Genomic DNA, 17348 nt, shown 5'->3' on the forward strand with positions numbered 1-17348 from the left:
AAATTATCTCGGAATTATTGCCAATTAGTATGTTTTAAAATAAAACGTAAATATTCTACCTACCGCTTCACCCTCGTTTAAGTCACTCGATCCACGTACAGGGTTCTTAAATTGTCGCTGAAAGTTGGGGAACTTTATCGACTTTTCTCGCACTACATGCATTGTTCGGTACTGAAAAAGCTTCTAATTCAATTGTAATACGTTTTGTTGTGTTGTGAAAGCCTTTTTTTCAAACACAAAGTCGTTTCCTGAATCCCGTTCTTCATTCACCTTTTAAGGAAACTGTTGCAGACACCGATTCGGGTCAGTGGCTCTCCACCAGCACCACGATCGTTGCCATTGACACCTTCCGCACGCCTACATTTGCCGTACAGATTTGTTTGACCCCTATTTTGTTTGCTGCTAACACACAGTTCAGTGGTCAGTCGCGGTACGAAATTTGCATCCACACCGCCTCTAAACGCTCTAAAACCCCAATCGGGCCAGATGACGGCACCGGGGAGCGCAATCGCGAACGCGTGCATAATGCAATTTATGCGGAACAATGCAATTTATGATAATGGATTACAAATAATGGCACCGTGGCCGGTGGCTGGATCCGGGAACGGTGCCCTTGGCGAAAGGGGAGCGACAAGAGCGAGGAGGATAAAGTGCGACCGGAAGGTGTACGCGTGCGACCTACAAAATCGACCCATAGAATAATGGACGCGGTCAGGCTGTTGCTCAGTGGCAGCTTTTCCTCCTTCAACCCGTTGGAGGAAACGGTAACGGAAAAGCAGCAGTGCTTGCTGGGGTAGAGTGATAAATTTTGGATTCTGACAAGAATTAGCTCAAATGGTCAGTCGGTTTTATTGTGTGGGGCGATGCGGGGCAAACCATTTTCCCGTTATCGTTTGCAAAGGGGTAAAGGAGGAAAGCGCTGGAATCTGTCGATGCACACGGTGTGACCCAGAATTTGGCGTTTGACTGCACGCTAGGGCGCGGTTTTGTTGTTGATTGGGTGGAAATTCTGAACAAAAACAACAACATTCCAGCCGTGTGTCGTCTGGACTGCACAAATTGCAATGCAATGCACTTTCTGGTTGGCTTTATGCGTTGCATGCACATCTTGTTTATTAAAATTATAATAAAAATGTAGTTATTTACTCTTTTTGCCTTACATTTCTTTTACTAGGTGTACAGAGATACCGAAATGCAGTCAATCGGTTCCACCATTACGTCAACCTTTCTGCCCTTACTGCATTGCAAGACCCAAAACTGCCTTTGTATCGCACCACCTGAGATAATATGTTTCCAGCGGATATTTGTTGCCTCTCTCTCTCTCTCTCTCCGTGTACCCTTTTACACGATTATCAATAATCGCATAAGCGTTCGGTGTGCTGCATGCAACCTGCATTTACGTGCCGTCGCCGGGGCGCATGCATATCCTCCGATACGTTCGAGGGGTTCGTAAAACGGGGCAGCAGCAAAATGTTACACAGTTGCACACTTTGATGCCCGATTGTAACTGCCATAACCGCGCTCATGACGGTAATCGGCAGACGGAGGTTTTTTTTGTTAAAGGCAAAACGTGCCAACCCGAAAAGCTTCCGGCATGCGCGGCGGCCAGATGTTACCTGTTCACCGATGTCTGGTACGAGTCGGACAGACGGCTGCAGGTTTCCCCGAAAGCGCTTGTCGTTGGTCGATCGTAGGAGCGATAGGACGCCCAACAGCCCCGACCGAACTGTAAGTTTGAGATTCGTTTGTTTTGTTTTCAAGAGAATGGATCGCTTGAACAAGGCGAAAAACGGAATGCATGATGGTTAAATAATTGAGTTAAATTTTCCAAATTGCTCACACTAATCAGCTTTCGGGAAAGAGGGCAGAAAATCCCCCCTCACGTTTGCCGCGAATCAATCATTGCAAATGATTTTTTAATAACGTTTAGGGCAGCCTTGTCGTAAGCGTTCAATGTGCAAAGAATGATGGTACGCATACGTTTTCTGAACTCACGCGCAGGATGTGTGTGTGTGTTTGTGGGTAATTGGAATAATCGCAAAATTGCCCTTAAAATACTCAGAAAAAGCTTAGCTAGCTTTCGAAACCGTTCCAGCACAGACCTCCTACACCGACCTTACTACAAGTAACAAAAAAAAAAAACATGCAATTTGCTCCCATTTTCACCAAACAGGATTTGCTTGTCTGTGTGTGATTTTCTTTTCCTAGCACCATCGGCCGCCAGCGACAGTCTGCACCGAAATGCCCCCCTTTTTTTTGCAAAGACCGCATTCTTGTGCAGTGTCGAGCAGCTTGTGCGAACATCTCCCTCAAACGCCAATAATCGCCAGCAGATTCCTTAGCACAATCCAGACCGGGGAAGAAACCGGGGAACTCACCGGGCTGCGGGCACTTCTAAAAGCGTTCCAATTTAACGGCATCCCGTCCCGATAGATTGTGCACTATTTCGTTGTCGGAAGCATTTAAATCGCAATAACCATCTCAATCGCTTGGTGGGTGTAGAATGTTCCCGCTAGGCAGGACACAAACGGCGATCGCGCTAGTACTACGATTAGAAAAGAAAGGAGTGCCCTGCTCCCCTCCCCCCCCCCACCTTCTATCGGTGGCATCGATCGTGACCTTACGTGATCGCACGGAACACCCTGAAATCCGACGATGGTCATCGGTGATCGGAGATAGCGTTCTGCTGGTTTGGTGCAATGCTTGCGATGAGGGTCATGATCATGGCGGCCGGCACACCTTTCTCCCGTGCTCGGTGTAATAGACGGCCAGCATCGATGCAGCGTAAAATGGGGATAATTGTGTCCTAATCAAGCTCAAATCACCTTCAAGCAGTGCAACTGCGCAAAGTATCTTAATTAAAAGGTGTGAAATGGTTTCCGTGCTTTTAGCATTAGCGAATTTTGCACTTAATTGTGATGGACAGACATCAGAAGTGAAGTGTTTGCTTGAACAGGCAATATGTTCTTCTCACTTCAAGCAGAATCTTCTGCACAAATAATCGTTAACTGATCCGTACTAAGCGGCTTAGGAGCTGCATCGAGCGAGTTTCTTTCATTTCTCGCTTCAAATAAAGATACAATGTTAAATGGAGCCCGCGTCAGGATACACAATTTATGCCATCAATTCCGTCCAATTGACATCTCCGGTCGTGTTGGGATGCCGATGGTTAGACAGCATGTCTTGTGTGTCAAGTTTGGCGGGAAAAGCCGTTTATCGAAAGGGGATAAGTTCATGCCATTGCTTGCGGCTAGAAAGCGCTGAGCTGCAACAGAGTTGCATGCGCATGCACTCTATGTTTTCAGCCGTTCCTCAACCTGGAACATTTCATGTAATATGTAGGGAAACAAATCCAACTAAATGACGAACACAGCAACAAAAACTTCTACTTAATTATAAACATAAAGGCACAAAACGACCAATATAGCTTATAATTAAGAAAATAAAAAGCACCATCTAATGAAGTCTGGCAGTTGACGCGCCGATTGAGTGGCCGTCATCTTCACGGCACATTAAACATTAACACCATCCTATTTGGTTTTGCATCCACCATCGCGCCTGGTGAAGACCGATCCCGGGAAGGATGCACACATAATGCGTTTACCATAAACACTGTAACGCCTCTGAGCAGCTGGCAGCGGTTTTAGACGCGGGCGGCGGCTTCATTCTAGACAGCGCATTAATCAATCAATATGCATTTCATGCGCAAAGGCTACCAGCTCTCATTCAAAACGGCGCCATCGTTTGTGCTGTTGCAAAACCGAAACCACGATTGTGAGGAGCGCGGACAGTCGCTGTTGCGTGTTGCACGCTTCCCAAGGTATGCATCCCAAGGATACGGACGGGTTGCGAAGTGTACAAATGAATCCTTTTTTGTTTGCCTTCTTCCCACCAGCCAACACGCATTCGACACGTATCAAGCTGTCAGACGGAACGAACGGGCCTCTTTTCAGCCTGTTTTCAGCCCGGACACGCACTCAAAGCGATTGATTGGTCTTGGCCCCTTGGTATGCGCTCCGTTCGCAAGTGCCGGGCAGTAAGCGGTGTAACCGTGTCCTGCTTGTAGCGCTCGCCAGGTTCGTCGCTTACTCGTCGCGGCTTCCTGATTAATGCAAGGGACGCTGCAAAACCGCCCGGCGCACACATTATTCTTCTCAATTACGTTACGATTTCCCGCCCGTGTTGATTTAAGCGTCTCAATCGCTATCATTGAGCAATCTGCTCTCGGTGTTCGGTGGCAAACGAAGGGAGACTTGCCTCCCTTTTAATTACCCCCGGAACGGTTCGCACGTGAGAGCAGTTCTGCGCCTCTGCGCACCGAGAGCTAATTTACACCGGTCGGACACGTAAGTAAAGTTGTTGTTGCTGCTGCTGTTGCACTTCTAGGAAGTGGCTGACTAACGTGTCTATTATCCAGCTCTTTCTACTGGCACTCGACCGCAGCCGATCGGTTGCTGGTCGCGATCGGTGCAACAATTAGCATTAAATCAATTGGCAATCCGCGTGCAACTGCGAGGATGAGTTCATTTCACAAGCTGCAAGCTCGGTTCAGCAATTCCATTAGAAACCGACCGATCGGACGGGTTGGCTTTGCGCATTTTTATCAGGTGCCGTTTCACGGCCATGCTGGGCCAGGGAATGTTAAGGCCACCGTGTACCGTATTTGGGCGGGGAGGTGGGGCAAACGGCACTAATTTGCTTCCGTTGAACGTGCTGCAAATAGATATGGATGGGCTAGTGGCGTGTTTGTTGGTGGCCCCAAATTTGGAGTGGAGAATTTGTTGAAATTGTCTTTGGCCAATTAATTGCCTCAACTAATTAATTGAAGTATTTTTTCCCATACATCCTCTCGATAAGAATTACAAAAGTGAGGGGGAATTAAACTGTTTGACAAGCTGTAAGAATGGATAAAAAAATTCCTTTCCCCTGTCTAGTAGGAGGAAAACTAAGCAAATAATTACGCCACACAGTGCCAATCCGGTTCGAAGGACCAAAATTTTGCTCGTTTCGCTTTTCGTTTCGTTTCAAGGTTAAACTATTCAAAATAGCAGTTTTGGCGGCTCATTCCCAGTACCCCCGGCTTGTTGAAAAGTTCAGCGCAACCAAAATCCTGTTCAAAAAATGTCAACGATCATTGACGTGTTTTTTGCTGCGACCTTTTACCGCAGCACAAAACGGTGCAAGATCACGTCGGGCCAGCTGCCTGTCGGGTGTAGTTTTGTAAATTTATATCAGCACCAGTTCCTGTTCCTGTTCGATAATCGTGCTTTGTTGTGCCTCATTAGGGAAGAAAGGGAAGGGCGGCAGGAAATGGGAAGGTTCTCACTCCCATTCGTACCGCCATTCCGATACGTTCTCCCGTTGATCGGCGTGATTCAATTCACGATCAAAACCCGACTGCGCACATAAAGAACGTCTAATGAGCAGGCTTTAGATCAGCTGCCACTAGCCACCCCGTCTGCTCTCCTCTTTTCCCGTCTCCCTCCCCGGAGAAAGTAAACTAGTTCAACATAATAAAGTGCAACGCGAGACCGACCACACCAAACCGACCGTCCCAAAAGGGCACAATCGCACACTTCTAATATACAGCACCACCGCCGTGGTCCACCGTTCGTCACGTTATCTTGGCCCAGTTATGGCCGCCATCCGACAAGACGGCGCGCGCGCGCGCTCCGGCGATTGCGGGCAACACGAAGCAACAAAATGGAGAAGAAGCAAAAAAAAAAACTGCATCGCTATGTTGCACCGCGCGCTGCAGCAGCTTCGTTTCGGACTCCGAAGCTGATCATTAGGAACAAATTACTGCAGCAGCAGCTGCAGCTTGAAGCTTAAGCCAAAGCATCATCATCATCTTCATCGCCACCCGAACCCAATTCAACAGCGGTTCCATGGGCATTCCTTGCTTTTTCCTCAATCAGCAGGACCCGTTCCTGTTCGTGTCAGCCACACCTTTCCTTCTCGCCCCCACTCCCCCCAACAGACCCTTCATTTCAGTGGAACGGATTAATCTGTTCGTTCTACTTTCATCACGGCACGACCGTGTTGGGGCTGTATGTTTAGTGTGCTGCACCAAAACCTGGCACCGCGTAACCCATTTCCGGGACGGTCGATCCGTTGGCGAAGCCGGTTCGCAGCTCTGTGGCCCCGGTGTGTTGTTGAAATTCTGCGGTCAATTCGGAGCGCAAAGCCACGCCAGCTCCAGATTTCGTGACTTGTCGCGCCCGGCATTGGGTACAGGTGCAGCGACGACAAGAGCCCGCTCTCAATCGCACTAATCACGACCTATCAACAATTTTTTAGGGGTTAGGTAAGATCCAAACCGTGCCCGGGGTTTGTCGGGGAGTGTGAGCGTCCTGCTGTGTGAGAGTATGGTAAACACTGGCTAGATGGAACGTTTTGTGAATGCCACAAACCTACAATAGTGTTGCTCCGAAACGAAAATGCGGACCCCTTTATGCTTCTGCTGGGGGTTGGGAAGGAGCTGACACGAGGATTTAGACACGGTTTCATATGCCGGCGCACCATAATCCAATCATTTGCGAGCTGAAAAGGCACCCTTCAATCAATAAATCGAGCACCGAACGCAAGCTAAACGAATTACGCAAGCCGCCAGCACCTTTCGTTCGCGTGTCATTTGGTTTGCTTTTCTAATTATCATACCACTGGGGTGACTGGCACTGGCGGACCCCTGGCCGGCCGATGTGATTAGTGATTAATTTAATAAAAAAAAAAACCTTTGGGGCGCATTCAAAGGGGGTGGAATGGTGCAGAATGCGTCTCGCTAAAACTCGATCACGATCTTCACCGAATACCGTTCCGGGAGTTACGCAGGCTCCGTTACCTGTTTCCGTACGTTGACCAGGGAAACATTGTGCAGATTTTTAACCACAGCCATATCCCCGTTTTCCTTTGATGCACCTTACGGATTGGTGGCCGTGTTGCGATCACTATCGGTTCGTGTACCGCCCGATGCCCTAGACGCGATGCCCCAGCCCATCGGTTCACAATTAAAAAGGGTTCTAGCGGGGTTTTTTGCTTAAAATATAGGTCCCTAATGAATGGAATGGGCACCGCAAACCCGCAGAAAACCGTTACCAGAGACGCTCAAACACGGATGCTCCATCATCGCACGCCACAGACTGGTTCCGGAATCTAACTGGTAGAAGATGGTATGCAGGACACACACCGCACACCGATCTGACCGCGCTAAGCAACGAAAGATCAAATTAGGGTCAGACCGATCGGGCGTTACGATTCTAACCGTTTGGGCATGGTTTGGTTTGGTGTGTCGTCCAAGTTGAGAGCCCTGCCCTTTGCCCGCCGCCATTGGACCGCAGCGATTAATTGGACCGCGATTGTGGCGACGGCGAGCGATGTAGGAACGCGCCCAATCCCAGCCCGGTCAGCGGTATCAAAAGCGCCGTAAACCGCCCCGAACCCTCTGCGGTTGCGGTTGCGCGGCCAGTCCGTGGGGCAGACCATGAGGATGTGTTGCCGGATCTCAAATTCGATTATTGTGACTTCAGTGTGCTCCAAAGTGCCTGCTGCTCAATCTTGCCCTGCTTATTGTTATCGGTGGGGCACACATTTCGTCGTACCCGTTTACAAATCTTCATTACTCAGCAGAAAGCGCGGAACGCACCAAAAGGTTGTGCGCGCATCGAAATGGTTGTGGAATGGAAAGTGCGATTCTATGACGTTCGGGGTACGTCGGCTTTCATCGGCCTGCTCCGGTGGACATTAGAGCGTTGGCATGTTGGTCAGATCGAAACCAGCCAGCTTCATTATTGATACAATATGCCTTACAATCCCGGCCATTCGAACCCGGCAGTGCGAAGAACGGGTACTGGGCACGTGGGGGTCGGTGTATTGTAACATGGGGCGAAATTAGTATCTCACGATTTAACAGCCTCGTTGATGTTATCTCACATCTCAGCAGCCCTCCACCTCCTGGCTGGTAGAGCCCCCTTGCTAGTCGGTGGGGTTCGTTCGGTCGATGCGAACGTTGGCTTAGCTTTAATTTTCTTACTAAACGCTTGTGGGGCTAGCTGTGAGTTGTCTGTTGAGGATAGAAAGTACACTCGCCGTTTTGCCGGAGAGCTTGTAAACAAAGGCTAGATAAATTGTAAATATATTTTGTGTTTAACTACCGCTGGGAAACTGTTTCTTAGGCGTAGTAGCTGTGCAAACCGTTGTGACACACACAACAGTTTGGCTTTTTGCGGACCGTTTGGTGGCAGCCTGGTTATCGTGATGGTTTTTTATGGGTTTTATTTAATTTATTAAACCGTACTGTAAGAAAATTGAATTCTATCCCTTTATTTGGTGCGCAAGCCACACAGAAACGACTGCCCTGTCGCGTAACACTGCGAGTGTGTGAGTGTGTGTGTAAACACTGGTTGATCATTGTTGTTTTCAGATTATTTTAATTTGCATCAGCACATTAGCTCGTCTGACCTGCGAGGCCAATGCACGAATGCAACCTTTTTTTGCATTTTTTTTATTCATTGAAAGGTTTTTATTTCCTTCACTTCACTCTAGCGACCACCCTCTCCCCCATCATCGCAACGCTATTGTGCGGAAAATGCATTTTATTCTTTTTTTTTTGTTTCGCTATACACAACACACCCTAGCCGCCAGGTGTGTGGCATGAGATCGAAGGGCGGGCAGGAAATCGATTCGCATTTTTCCATACAATAGCAATCACTTTGGACCGGTGCCGGATCGTTATCGGCTGCCCGACCGGTCCATGGGCAGGAACGGGCGAATCGAGCGAATCGAGACAGCCGAGCTAATGCTGCTCGAATGCTGGCTTTATATATTTCAATTTCCGCAACAATCCAAACCGCAACCGTCCCCAACGGCTCATCGATCAATGGCGAAGCATAAAACCCGCCTAACCCGATCAATAAGACGCGAGCGGCGGGGCCGATAAGCGATTAGATTTGAATAAGTGAGCAGACTCCGCGTGCCGGTATGCCGCTATGAGAAGATGTGTAGAGCGCGATGATGTGATCGACCCATGCGATGCTCTTGAAGCGTTTCCTGGGAAAATGAAAAGCGACAGCGTAATCTCTTCATTTTGCAAATTCCTTCCAGCCGTTGGCTGGCCGTTGGTAAGATAATTAGAGCTGAACGGGACACGGCTAGGAAGGGTTGAAAAAAGTCACTTCGCCCAACCGTTTCTCCCAGAATGAGGCGATCTTCCAAGCGGGCGATCACATGCCGATGACAACCGTTTCCCGAAGGGAATCGGCCCTGACTGGTTGGCGGAGGTCCTTGAACGTGACCAACCGCATCCAGCAATGCACCGCATCGCTGCCACCAACGCTTGACGCGCGTCTCCCGACCGGCCGTGTTTGGCTTTCACGCTTGTCACTCTGGCCATCCCGAACCGTCAACCGTGCGGCGGCTTGACAAGTTGTCGCACATTCGCGATCGCCATATTTCTAGCACCCTGCTTCGTTTCCTTCGTTCGTTCGTTCCGGATCACCCATGCGCACGGTGCAATTAACATTCGCCCGGAAAACGGTGCCAGCGACGGCGGCAGTGGCGGCAAGAGTCCTGTTCCTTTTTTGCGCTTGCTGCTCCATCTCGGGTTGGGGGCGAGGGATACTTAGAGCGCGACTGTCGGCGTGTGTTTGTTTTGTGTTCGGAGTTTCTCTCTCTCTCTCTCTCTCTTTGTATACCCTCCCCAGCAGTCTAGATGCCTAGCCCACGATTACCATTCCTGGGCGCAACCGTACGCCATGCGGTGACCGTTCTAAACGATCGCAAATGATCACAATTGCTGTCAATTAAGCAGTCGGTCCACAGGATCATCGGCCGCGTGTTAAAAGGGGATCGATGATTTATGTGACGAAATCGTACCGTGACAGGAAATGGGCTGGGGAAAACGAGCGCTTCGAAGGACTGGTGATACCGGTGAGAAAATTCCTCCTGGGAATAGACCGGTACAGCAATCATACGCGCGGTGTGGTATGCTGATGATACCTCGCACTGGAGACTGGAGATGTAACACACGTCGGCCGACTCGTTTGTGAAGCTCTCGGTATGCTGTGTTTGTTTCCGTTTCGTAGGCAGCAGGAATTTAAAAACACTCGCTACGATTGTACTGACAAACGAGTGTGTGTATGTGTTGTTGTGAGCTTTTAAACACTCTCTGGTGCATGAAGTTATTACATTCCATCATTTTTTCGTTTATAATTCCAGCATCAAAACATTTAATAATAAGTTTTCCTTTCGTAAACGTGCATCAAAGATATAAATAATCAAGCGATGGTTTCAATCTCATTACTTTAGTGAGCGTGTAGTTGTAGCTTACGGCGGGGTAATTTGAGCAAAAGTTTTTGTAATCTTGGGCTAAAAATGTGCAATAGATTTTATAATTTGCATCATTAATTTTCATTAATTAATAAGAAAAGAATTTAAGGAAGAAATGATTGTATCATCTAAGTATTGTTTCGATTGTTCCATTATACTCATGCTGGAGGTTATGGTTATATCATGTTTACTGTGAAATAGTGTTGAGCTGAACTGATTATCATTGTAATGCACCCGAGTGGTCAAGCTTGTTTGATCTATTTTAAATTCTTAGAGCATGTTTTATTGCAGTTTATAAAAATAACTTCTTATTTAAATTTCAATATGAAAAGCTTTTTTGTGCTCTAAAATCTGGTACTACGACCAATATTGTAAAATATAACCAAACCAATCTTATTGGAATTTCGTTTTTTATAATTGAAGCATGTTAGAGATATAATGCATTAATTCCACAAATTCAAACTTCAAACCAACTCTTGAAGGTAAATCATTGGAAATACCTAGTACATATTGTTCAAAACTACCGTCATACAACTGTAGTAGGTTTATCACGCCACCTAGTAGTTGGCCACCTTGTAGCTTGAAAATAGAAACTAAAAAACTACCCCAATAGTTGTAAACATTTGATAGCTTGCTTGGAATTTGAAATGGAGCGTCGCTTTGTGACAAAACGTGCCACCAGTCGCTCATGCACAACTTCAACCCCTGGTGCTGGTGCAATTTGTCCTTCAATTGCTCACGAGTGTGGGCCACAAGTTTGCTCAGCTCCCGTAGCTGTGCAATCGATCGTGATTGTTTGCCAAAATATGCACTACCGGTACTGTCAACACGCGTTCGCCACGCGGAAGTGTGACCCCAGCGGTGGAACGTGATCGCGAGCAAACAAGCCTGCATCGCGGAAGCCGACCGAACTTTCCGTTACACTCCGAACCGCTGACAATAGATCTTCTGCTTCGGATTGTTTTTGGAGGTTTGTACCTGTTTGTCGCTGCTGCTGCTACTGCTTCTGCTACTACCGCTGCTGCTGTTGCTGCTGCTGCCAAACTCATTAATAAAACAAACGAACTATCGAGTCGCCCAATTAGGTAGGACGGGGCGAAACCCGACCAGTTACCGACTAGTATCTCAAGCTAAGCATTAAAAGAAGCGGGAAATGAGATTGCTTACATCACCACCACTCACGTTGCTGACGAGAATGCCACAGTACTCGCTGTTGCCGGACTTGGCGAGCAGGTTGAGGCTGAGCCCGAGCGACGCCGTGCCGTTACCGAAGGTCATGCAGGCCGGTGTCCGAAAGTCCCGCGCGTGCACCACACCGTTGTATGGGCCCGCGAACAGTATCTTGATGTTCATCGTGCCCGACTTGCAGGTTGCCGTGACGTGCGGTGCGAACTCCGTGTCCTGACCCGTGGCCTGTAGTGCGTGCGTGAAAGAGGGGAAGTAAGAAAGAAAAGAAACAGATTAATAAAAAACGTTAGCGTCCAGGAAAGCAAACAATAACCAACGAAAACATGCGAAATGAGGCGGGAACTATACGAGAAATGATTTATTACACGCAATCTCTATCCGTCTCTCTCTCTCTGGGACTAATTTGTGGTTTGAATTTGCGTTTAATTAAAAGCAATCTTCCCGTGCGCAGACTAGTATGCATGCGGCAGGGAATGTCTAGCGGCTGGCGAGCAGACCCCCAATGGGCCAGTGTGGTATTTTATGCAAATGCCAAACCGACCTGAGGACCACGAGCTGAACGAGCCGAGCGTCAGTTTTGAGTTTGAAAACGTTAATTTCCGTAACGACGGGTGTGGAGTCCTGCTGACATGCGGTGGGATTTAACTTTCACCACCAACTCATTCGGTTGGGATGAAATGTTAAGCAATTGGAGGTCGGTGTGGCGATGTTGTTTTACAAAAGTTTGGATTGCGCAATATGATGATGCTGCTGGTGCTGCTGGACCAGTGATTCCTCACGGGCACAAGTAAAGTTCACTTCGCTTGCCAAAGCGAACCGCATTCTGTGATCCGTTCTGCACGGAGGGATATCAAACTGTGGTGTGGCAACTCTGGAAGATGGTTGGTTTCTCACCTATGCCCTATGCTATGCAGATTGATTGATTCATGCAATAGTTCAAAGTTTTTTGATTGAGGAGCGCATGGGAGCATTGGATCAATTCGCATCCCTTTCTAAAAAAAAGTATATGCTACACGATGATCTCCAAACTGTCTGTACGTTTTCATTTTCATTAATTGAAAAATAAAACTCTCCCTCTGACACTTTCTTGAAAATTATCATGTTCGTCACGAATTACTTCCGAAATCCAAACCCGACCAAAATTGTCATTGTCAGCGCAAAACCAAATCAGCGTTAAAGGTTTCCCCCGAAACGTGACGAAAGCAGCACCACACACACACACACACACACTCCCGCTCGTCGCAGTCTCTCCAAATTTGTCACCACGGGCGTGCGACGGGCCACTTTGTCGATCAAGGCAATCGGCTCAATGTCACTCCGTCATCGCTGGATCGCAAAAGAAACGGCGAGGGGACGGACATTGGTTCCGCCTGGGCGGATGGGTGGACTTGTAGCCGTCGCGTGTGTAACATGTTGCTTCCTCGGGGGGGTCAAGACACCCACAAGCCGGTCCAAACATCTGTTCCGAGCGCATAGATTTTGGAGTGAGCGCAAGTTTGTGTGGTTTTCGCGATCGCGTACTGTGTGGATTAGGTTTTTAGATCGGTCGCCGGCTAGAAGCAGCGCGAACTTGTGGGCAAAACTTGATCCTCTTGATAAGCGTTGGTGGGCGTTTGTTTGGTGACCGTTTCGGTTGAGTTCATCGTTCTTGGGGTATGGTGGAATAATAAAAACCGGCTCAGCAATTGAATGATTAATTTGGGAGCTGGAGAGAGACGGAAACCGAAGCGTGGTTGTGCGTCGGCATGATCTTAAGGTCACGAGACAAATATTAATTTTGGAATCCATTTTTGGACTCGAAACAAGTTACTGCTGCATGGAAGACAACCATGGTTAATGCATTGCCGAAAGGAATTTAAAAATAACATTGACAGTTGAAAAAGATCCCGTTACATGGAACCTCAACGTCCGAAGGAAATAATCACCGATCGGAGGAAAATGGCCATCGGTAAGAGGAAAACTGGCTGCGCCTCTCGCCACTGTGCCATAAACGAATAAATCCAAACCGAAGGTGCTAACAGAAAGTTGATACGCCCGTCGAAAATTGGCCCAACGTCCCACCATTAAACCGGCCCCGTCTTCTTTGCCTAGCCGGCGTTAGGGTGCCATCCGAGCAGAAACGCACTCACCGGGGCCTGTCCGACTTTATGAGCACGCGAAAGTGAACCACCACACGAGCCGCAACGCCACAACTGATTGGGTTCGATCGTGAGAAGCTTGCGCAGGCCCACTAAAGCACGCACTAAATTAATTCCATTGATTTCCAATCGATCGTCCACCAAAATTGAACCCGGTCAGGCATCCGTTACTGACACACCGCCGCAATGCCAGGGCCAGTGAAATTTACGGCCTTGCCATATGTTTGGTGGGTAATTGCCGAATTTCCGACAAACGCAAACAGCAAACGGGCGTCCCCATATCCGACCGATCAAATAAAAAAGGGAAGTGTTGATGGTTGAGGTTGATGGTACGTCGTTAGGCGCAGTGCGAGACGCTTCCAATCACCCGAAACCTTGAAGTAATTAGCGCAAGAAAAGTGGCGGCTAAGAAGTGAGATGAGCTACCGGTCGCCGGATCGTGCCCTGGGATGGGTTGAGGTGACGACTCGAGAAATTCCAACGCGATGGGAAACACGCTCGTAGCCCCATTTCTAATGCCCGCTGGCTAAATGGGGGCCACGGGGGAGCTAGATTTAATGATCGCTGGCGCTGACTTGGTGTTGAGGTTGAGAAGCCACCGTCGCTTGCACGATGCAGTTGCAGCTGTGTGTACGGTGCAGCTTTTTTTCAATTGTCGCTATCTCACACGCTTCTTGGCCAGTCAGTCATACGGGGCAGGCGCATCTGCCACCTGTTGAGTTGGCCTGATCGCTTATCGTTAATCATATTAGAAAAAAGAAGAGAGAGAAGGACAAACACCCGCGGAACGATGGTGCTGGTGGACAAACGTGTGGACGTGTGAAGAACGCTAGCACATCAACACTTGTTGACCATTTCGCTTCTAATGATAATGGTTGATCCGGAGCGCTGTATACGTTGTGCCGTGGTGGTGGCGTTCCTCATCATCATTATGTGAGGCAGCCCAGTCTAATGATCGAAGTAAAAGTGCCACGCTACTACAACGATACTCTGCCACCAGTGGGAAGCATTCCGCCCGGTCATGGTTTAGTAATTTCAGCTGCATTCCAGCTGCATTTTGTCCTTCCGTGACCTACATCATTGATTGATGTTATTTAATTCCTCTGCTGTATAATACCATCAACATCAATGCATTGAATAGCCCACACAGCACCACAGGACTGGTTGTCTGCATTCTGCGTCGGCTGCAGTATTTTCTAGTCGCGCCGTTCAGCTCAGCAGGTGACATCACCCGAACAGGCTAAGGTACATAATTGTTCGGCGCTACTTCCGACGCTTCAATGCCATCGTGTGGGCCAAGCAAATTAGCATATAATCACCGCACATGCGAGAAGATTGATCAATTGCCCGATTTAATCAGCATCGGGCTTCCCTTTCTCGCCCCTTGGTGCACATGCTCATGTTTTAGTTGATGCAACATCGACGATCGGCTCCGATCAGCACGGGCCACGGGGACTGGCCCAAATCCCAAATCTCCCCCAACCATACCATACCAAAGATCAACGACCACGATTTTGCGGACGAACGGTGGAAAGTGAACGTCCCATATGCTCGTTATGAGTTTGGTTTGGTTTGGCTGTGACGGTGACGTCGATTGATCGTTGTCGTTGTCGTTCCACCGTGTGTCATCGTCGTTTTATTTGCCAAACGTGTTTGCGTACGGCCTGCGACGGGCACATTATGTCATGCTGCACATGTGAAAACGGAAAGGGAGGACACAGCGCCCACCCGATGGAAAACAATTCAAAATGCAAAGCAGCACTACGGGTGACGGGGTTTTGTTTGGTTGCTCTAGATCGAGCTCGAACGTTCGCTCCCACGGTGCAGCTAGAACTAGAACATGTGCTGCAGTCAGCAACACGAAACGGTGTAATTAAACAACCAAATCCTAACAGCAAAACATCGATTCAAAATTTAATAATCTTTTAATTAGTGTTCAGGTCTGATTGATTCTACCGTTCCGTGTGTGATTTAATTTGCGGGGGCTTGAGCGTGAAATTCCACATCCCGGGTAGAGTAGAGCTGCTTGCTGTGGAAATTCACACGCCATGCTTCAAACTAAACGCCGTTGCCTCGTAGAATGAGCAATCATTCAGTTAGCGTCGCTTCGTATCTACCCCATTCGATCCCAGCTTTGTACGAAGAGTGGCGGTAGAATTTCGGTAGTCAAGCTGTCTGCTTTTAACCGATTTCGCTCCACAAGCGGAGTCAAGCAGCTATTCTTGGCTGGGTAAATTGCTTTTCATGCTTGCGATTCCACCTCCCACCAATCGGAGCAAGATGTTAATATCAAGATCGATCGCAAAATTTAATTACAAACACATTTGATCCCCTGCCAGCCTGGATAGTCTAGTCGGCGGGTTTAATCTTTCCATCTCAGAGCACCAGCTAAGCATAATCTGTTAGATGGGGTAACTGCTTTAGCTTCTCGCATTGTGAGTGAATGATAGAACAAAAAAAAACACACACACACACTCTGAGAGCCAATATAAAGGTATAAAGGGCAACTCGAATGCTGAGTGTTACGCTTTTAAACGAGTTTGCTTTTTCTCTTTCTATTTTCTATGCTCCAAGGTCTAGGCGAATGATTAGAAGATATTGAGGTTGATCGCGAGATTCGAAGCTGCACTTAAAACAATCGCAACCACAAAAAACGCCCACTCGTTTCATTGTGCTCTAAATGGTTCAAACCTGTTGCAGATGGTTTCGATCTCGGCTCGAGCTTGATTAGCATTTTTTCGAAGCCCGCCAGTTTCGTTTTTTTATGGGCACGAAGCAAAGCGGGTGCCCCCCTCGCGAGTAATGACAAGAATTAGAGCATGTTGAAAATGTACCCATGCACACTCTATTGTTTCGGCTGCGGCACGCAACAAACAAACAAACAAAAAAGCAAATGCTCCCCATATGCGCACGCCAGCTTCGCTCACTATCGTTCGGTCAACGAACGAAGCGCGCGCGAAGCGAAATGATCGAAATAAGCGTACGCCAAACGGACGGGTCCGCGGGGCGTTTATGATGTGTTTGTGCCGCAGCAAGGGCGTACGACCGCCGCACCGGCCAGCCAGCAAGTGGTTTTGTTCGTGCAAGCGCAACCCCAAAGCTCAAAACCTCCAAAGGCCACGGTGGCCTTCGCGCCACGTCGGTCTGGTGGGATGTGATTCGATCGCGTCCGTAAGCGACAAACCTTCTGCTCCTTGCCGGCGGGGCCGCAAAGGGGGCTACCACCGTGCACTTGTGTCGCCGTATGCGGCCCACTCGCCTCGGTGTCGGGATTTGAGGAGGTGTTAAGAACGCACACACACACACACACACTCAGTGTACTACGGGTTGCCCCACAAGGCCAGAAGAATTTATTCCCTTGACGCTACGGTGCGCTGCTGCGGAGGCGCTTCTTAGCTGCGGACGCCTTCTACAGTTGCAGAACAGAAGAAAACAGAAGCAGAAGGTATCGTTCGACACTGTTCGATACACGCCTCCTCCGTACGCGCCTCGAACGCCTGTTGACGCGAGGAAATAGAAACAATATTCAATACGAAATCTGTAGCCACAAATGTGCTGTACCGCAAAAACCGCACATGCAACCATTTCCCGATCGGTGAAATTGGGAGGAAATTTCTTTTCCCTTCGCGATCAACGATACCTCCAACGAGGAAACGAAGCTTGTGAGCTACAGTTTTGAGGCATAAGAGTGTTTGTCTA

The 17348-nt window shown here is 48.4% G+C and overlaps 1 protein-coding gene across 4 annotated transcripts in view; it reads right to left on the reverse strand.

Annotated features, from left to right (window-relative positions):
- LOC120908796 overlaps positions 1–17348 on the reverse strand; it is a 43304-nt gene that overhangs the window by 7549 nt on the left and 18407 nt on the right. For 3 of the 4 annotated variants that reach the window (XM_040320156.1, XM_040320158.1, XM_040320157.1), the window contains exon 3: positions 11491–11736. In XM_040320156.1, the coding sequence (XP_040176090.1) occupies positions 11491–11736 (246 nt within the window). The remainder of the gene's footprint in view (positions 1–11490; positions 11737–17348) is intronic. The other variant, XM_040320159.1, reaches the window with a different exon arrangement.

This window comes from Anopheles arabiensis, chromosome 2 (assembly GCF_016920715.1).
Source record: "Anopheles arabiensis isolate DONGOLA chromosome 2, AaraD3, whole genome shotgun sequence".
NCBI lineage: Eukaryota > Metazoa > Arthropoda > Insecta > Diptera > Culicidae > Anopheles > Anopheles arabiensis.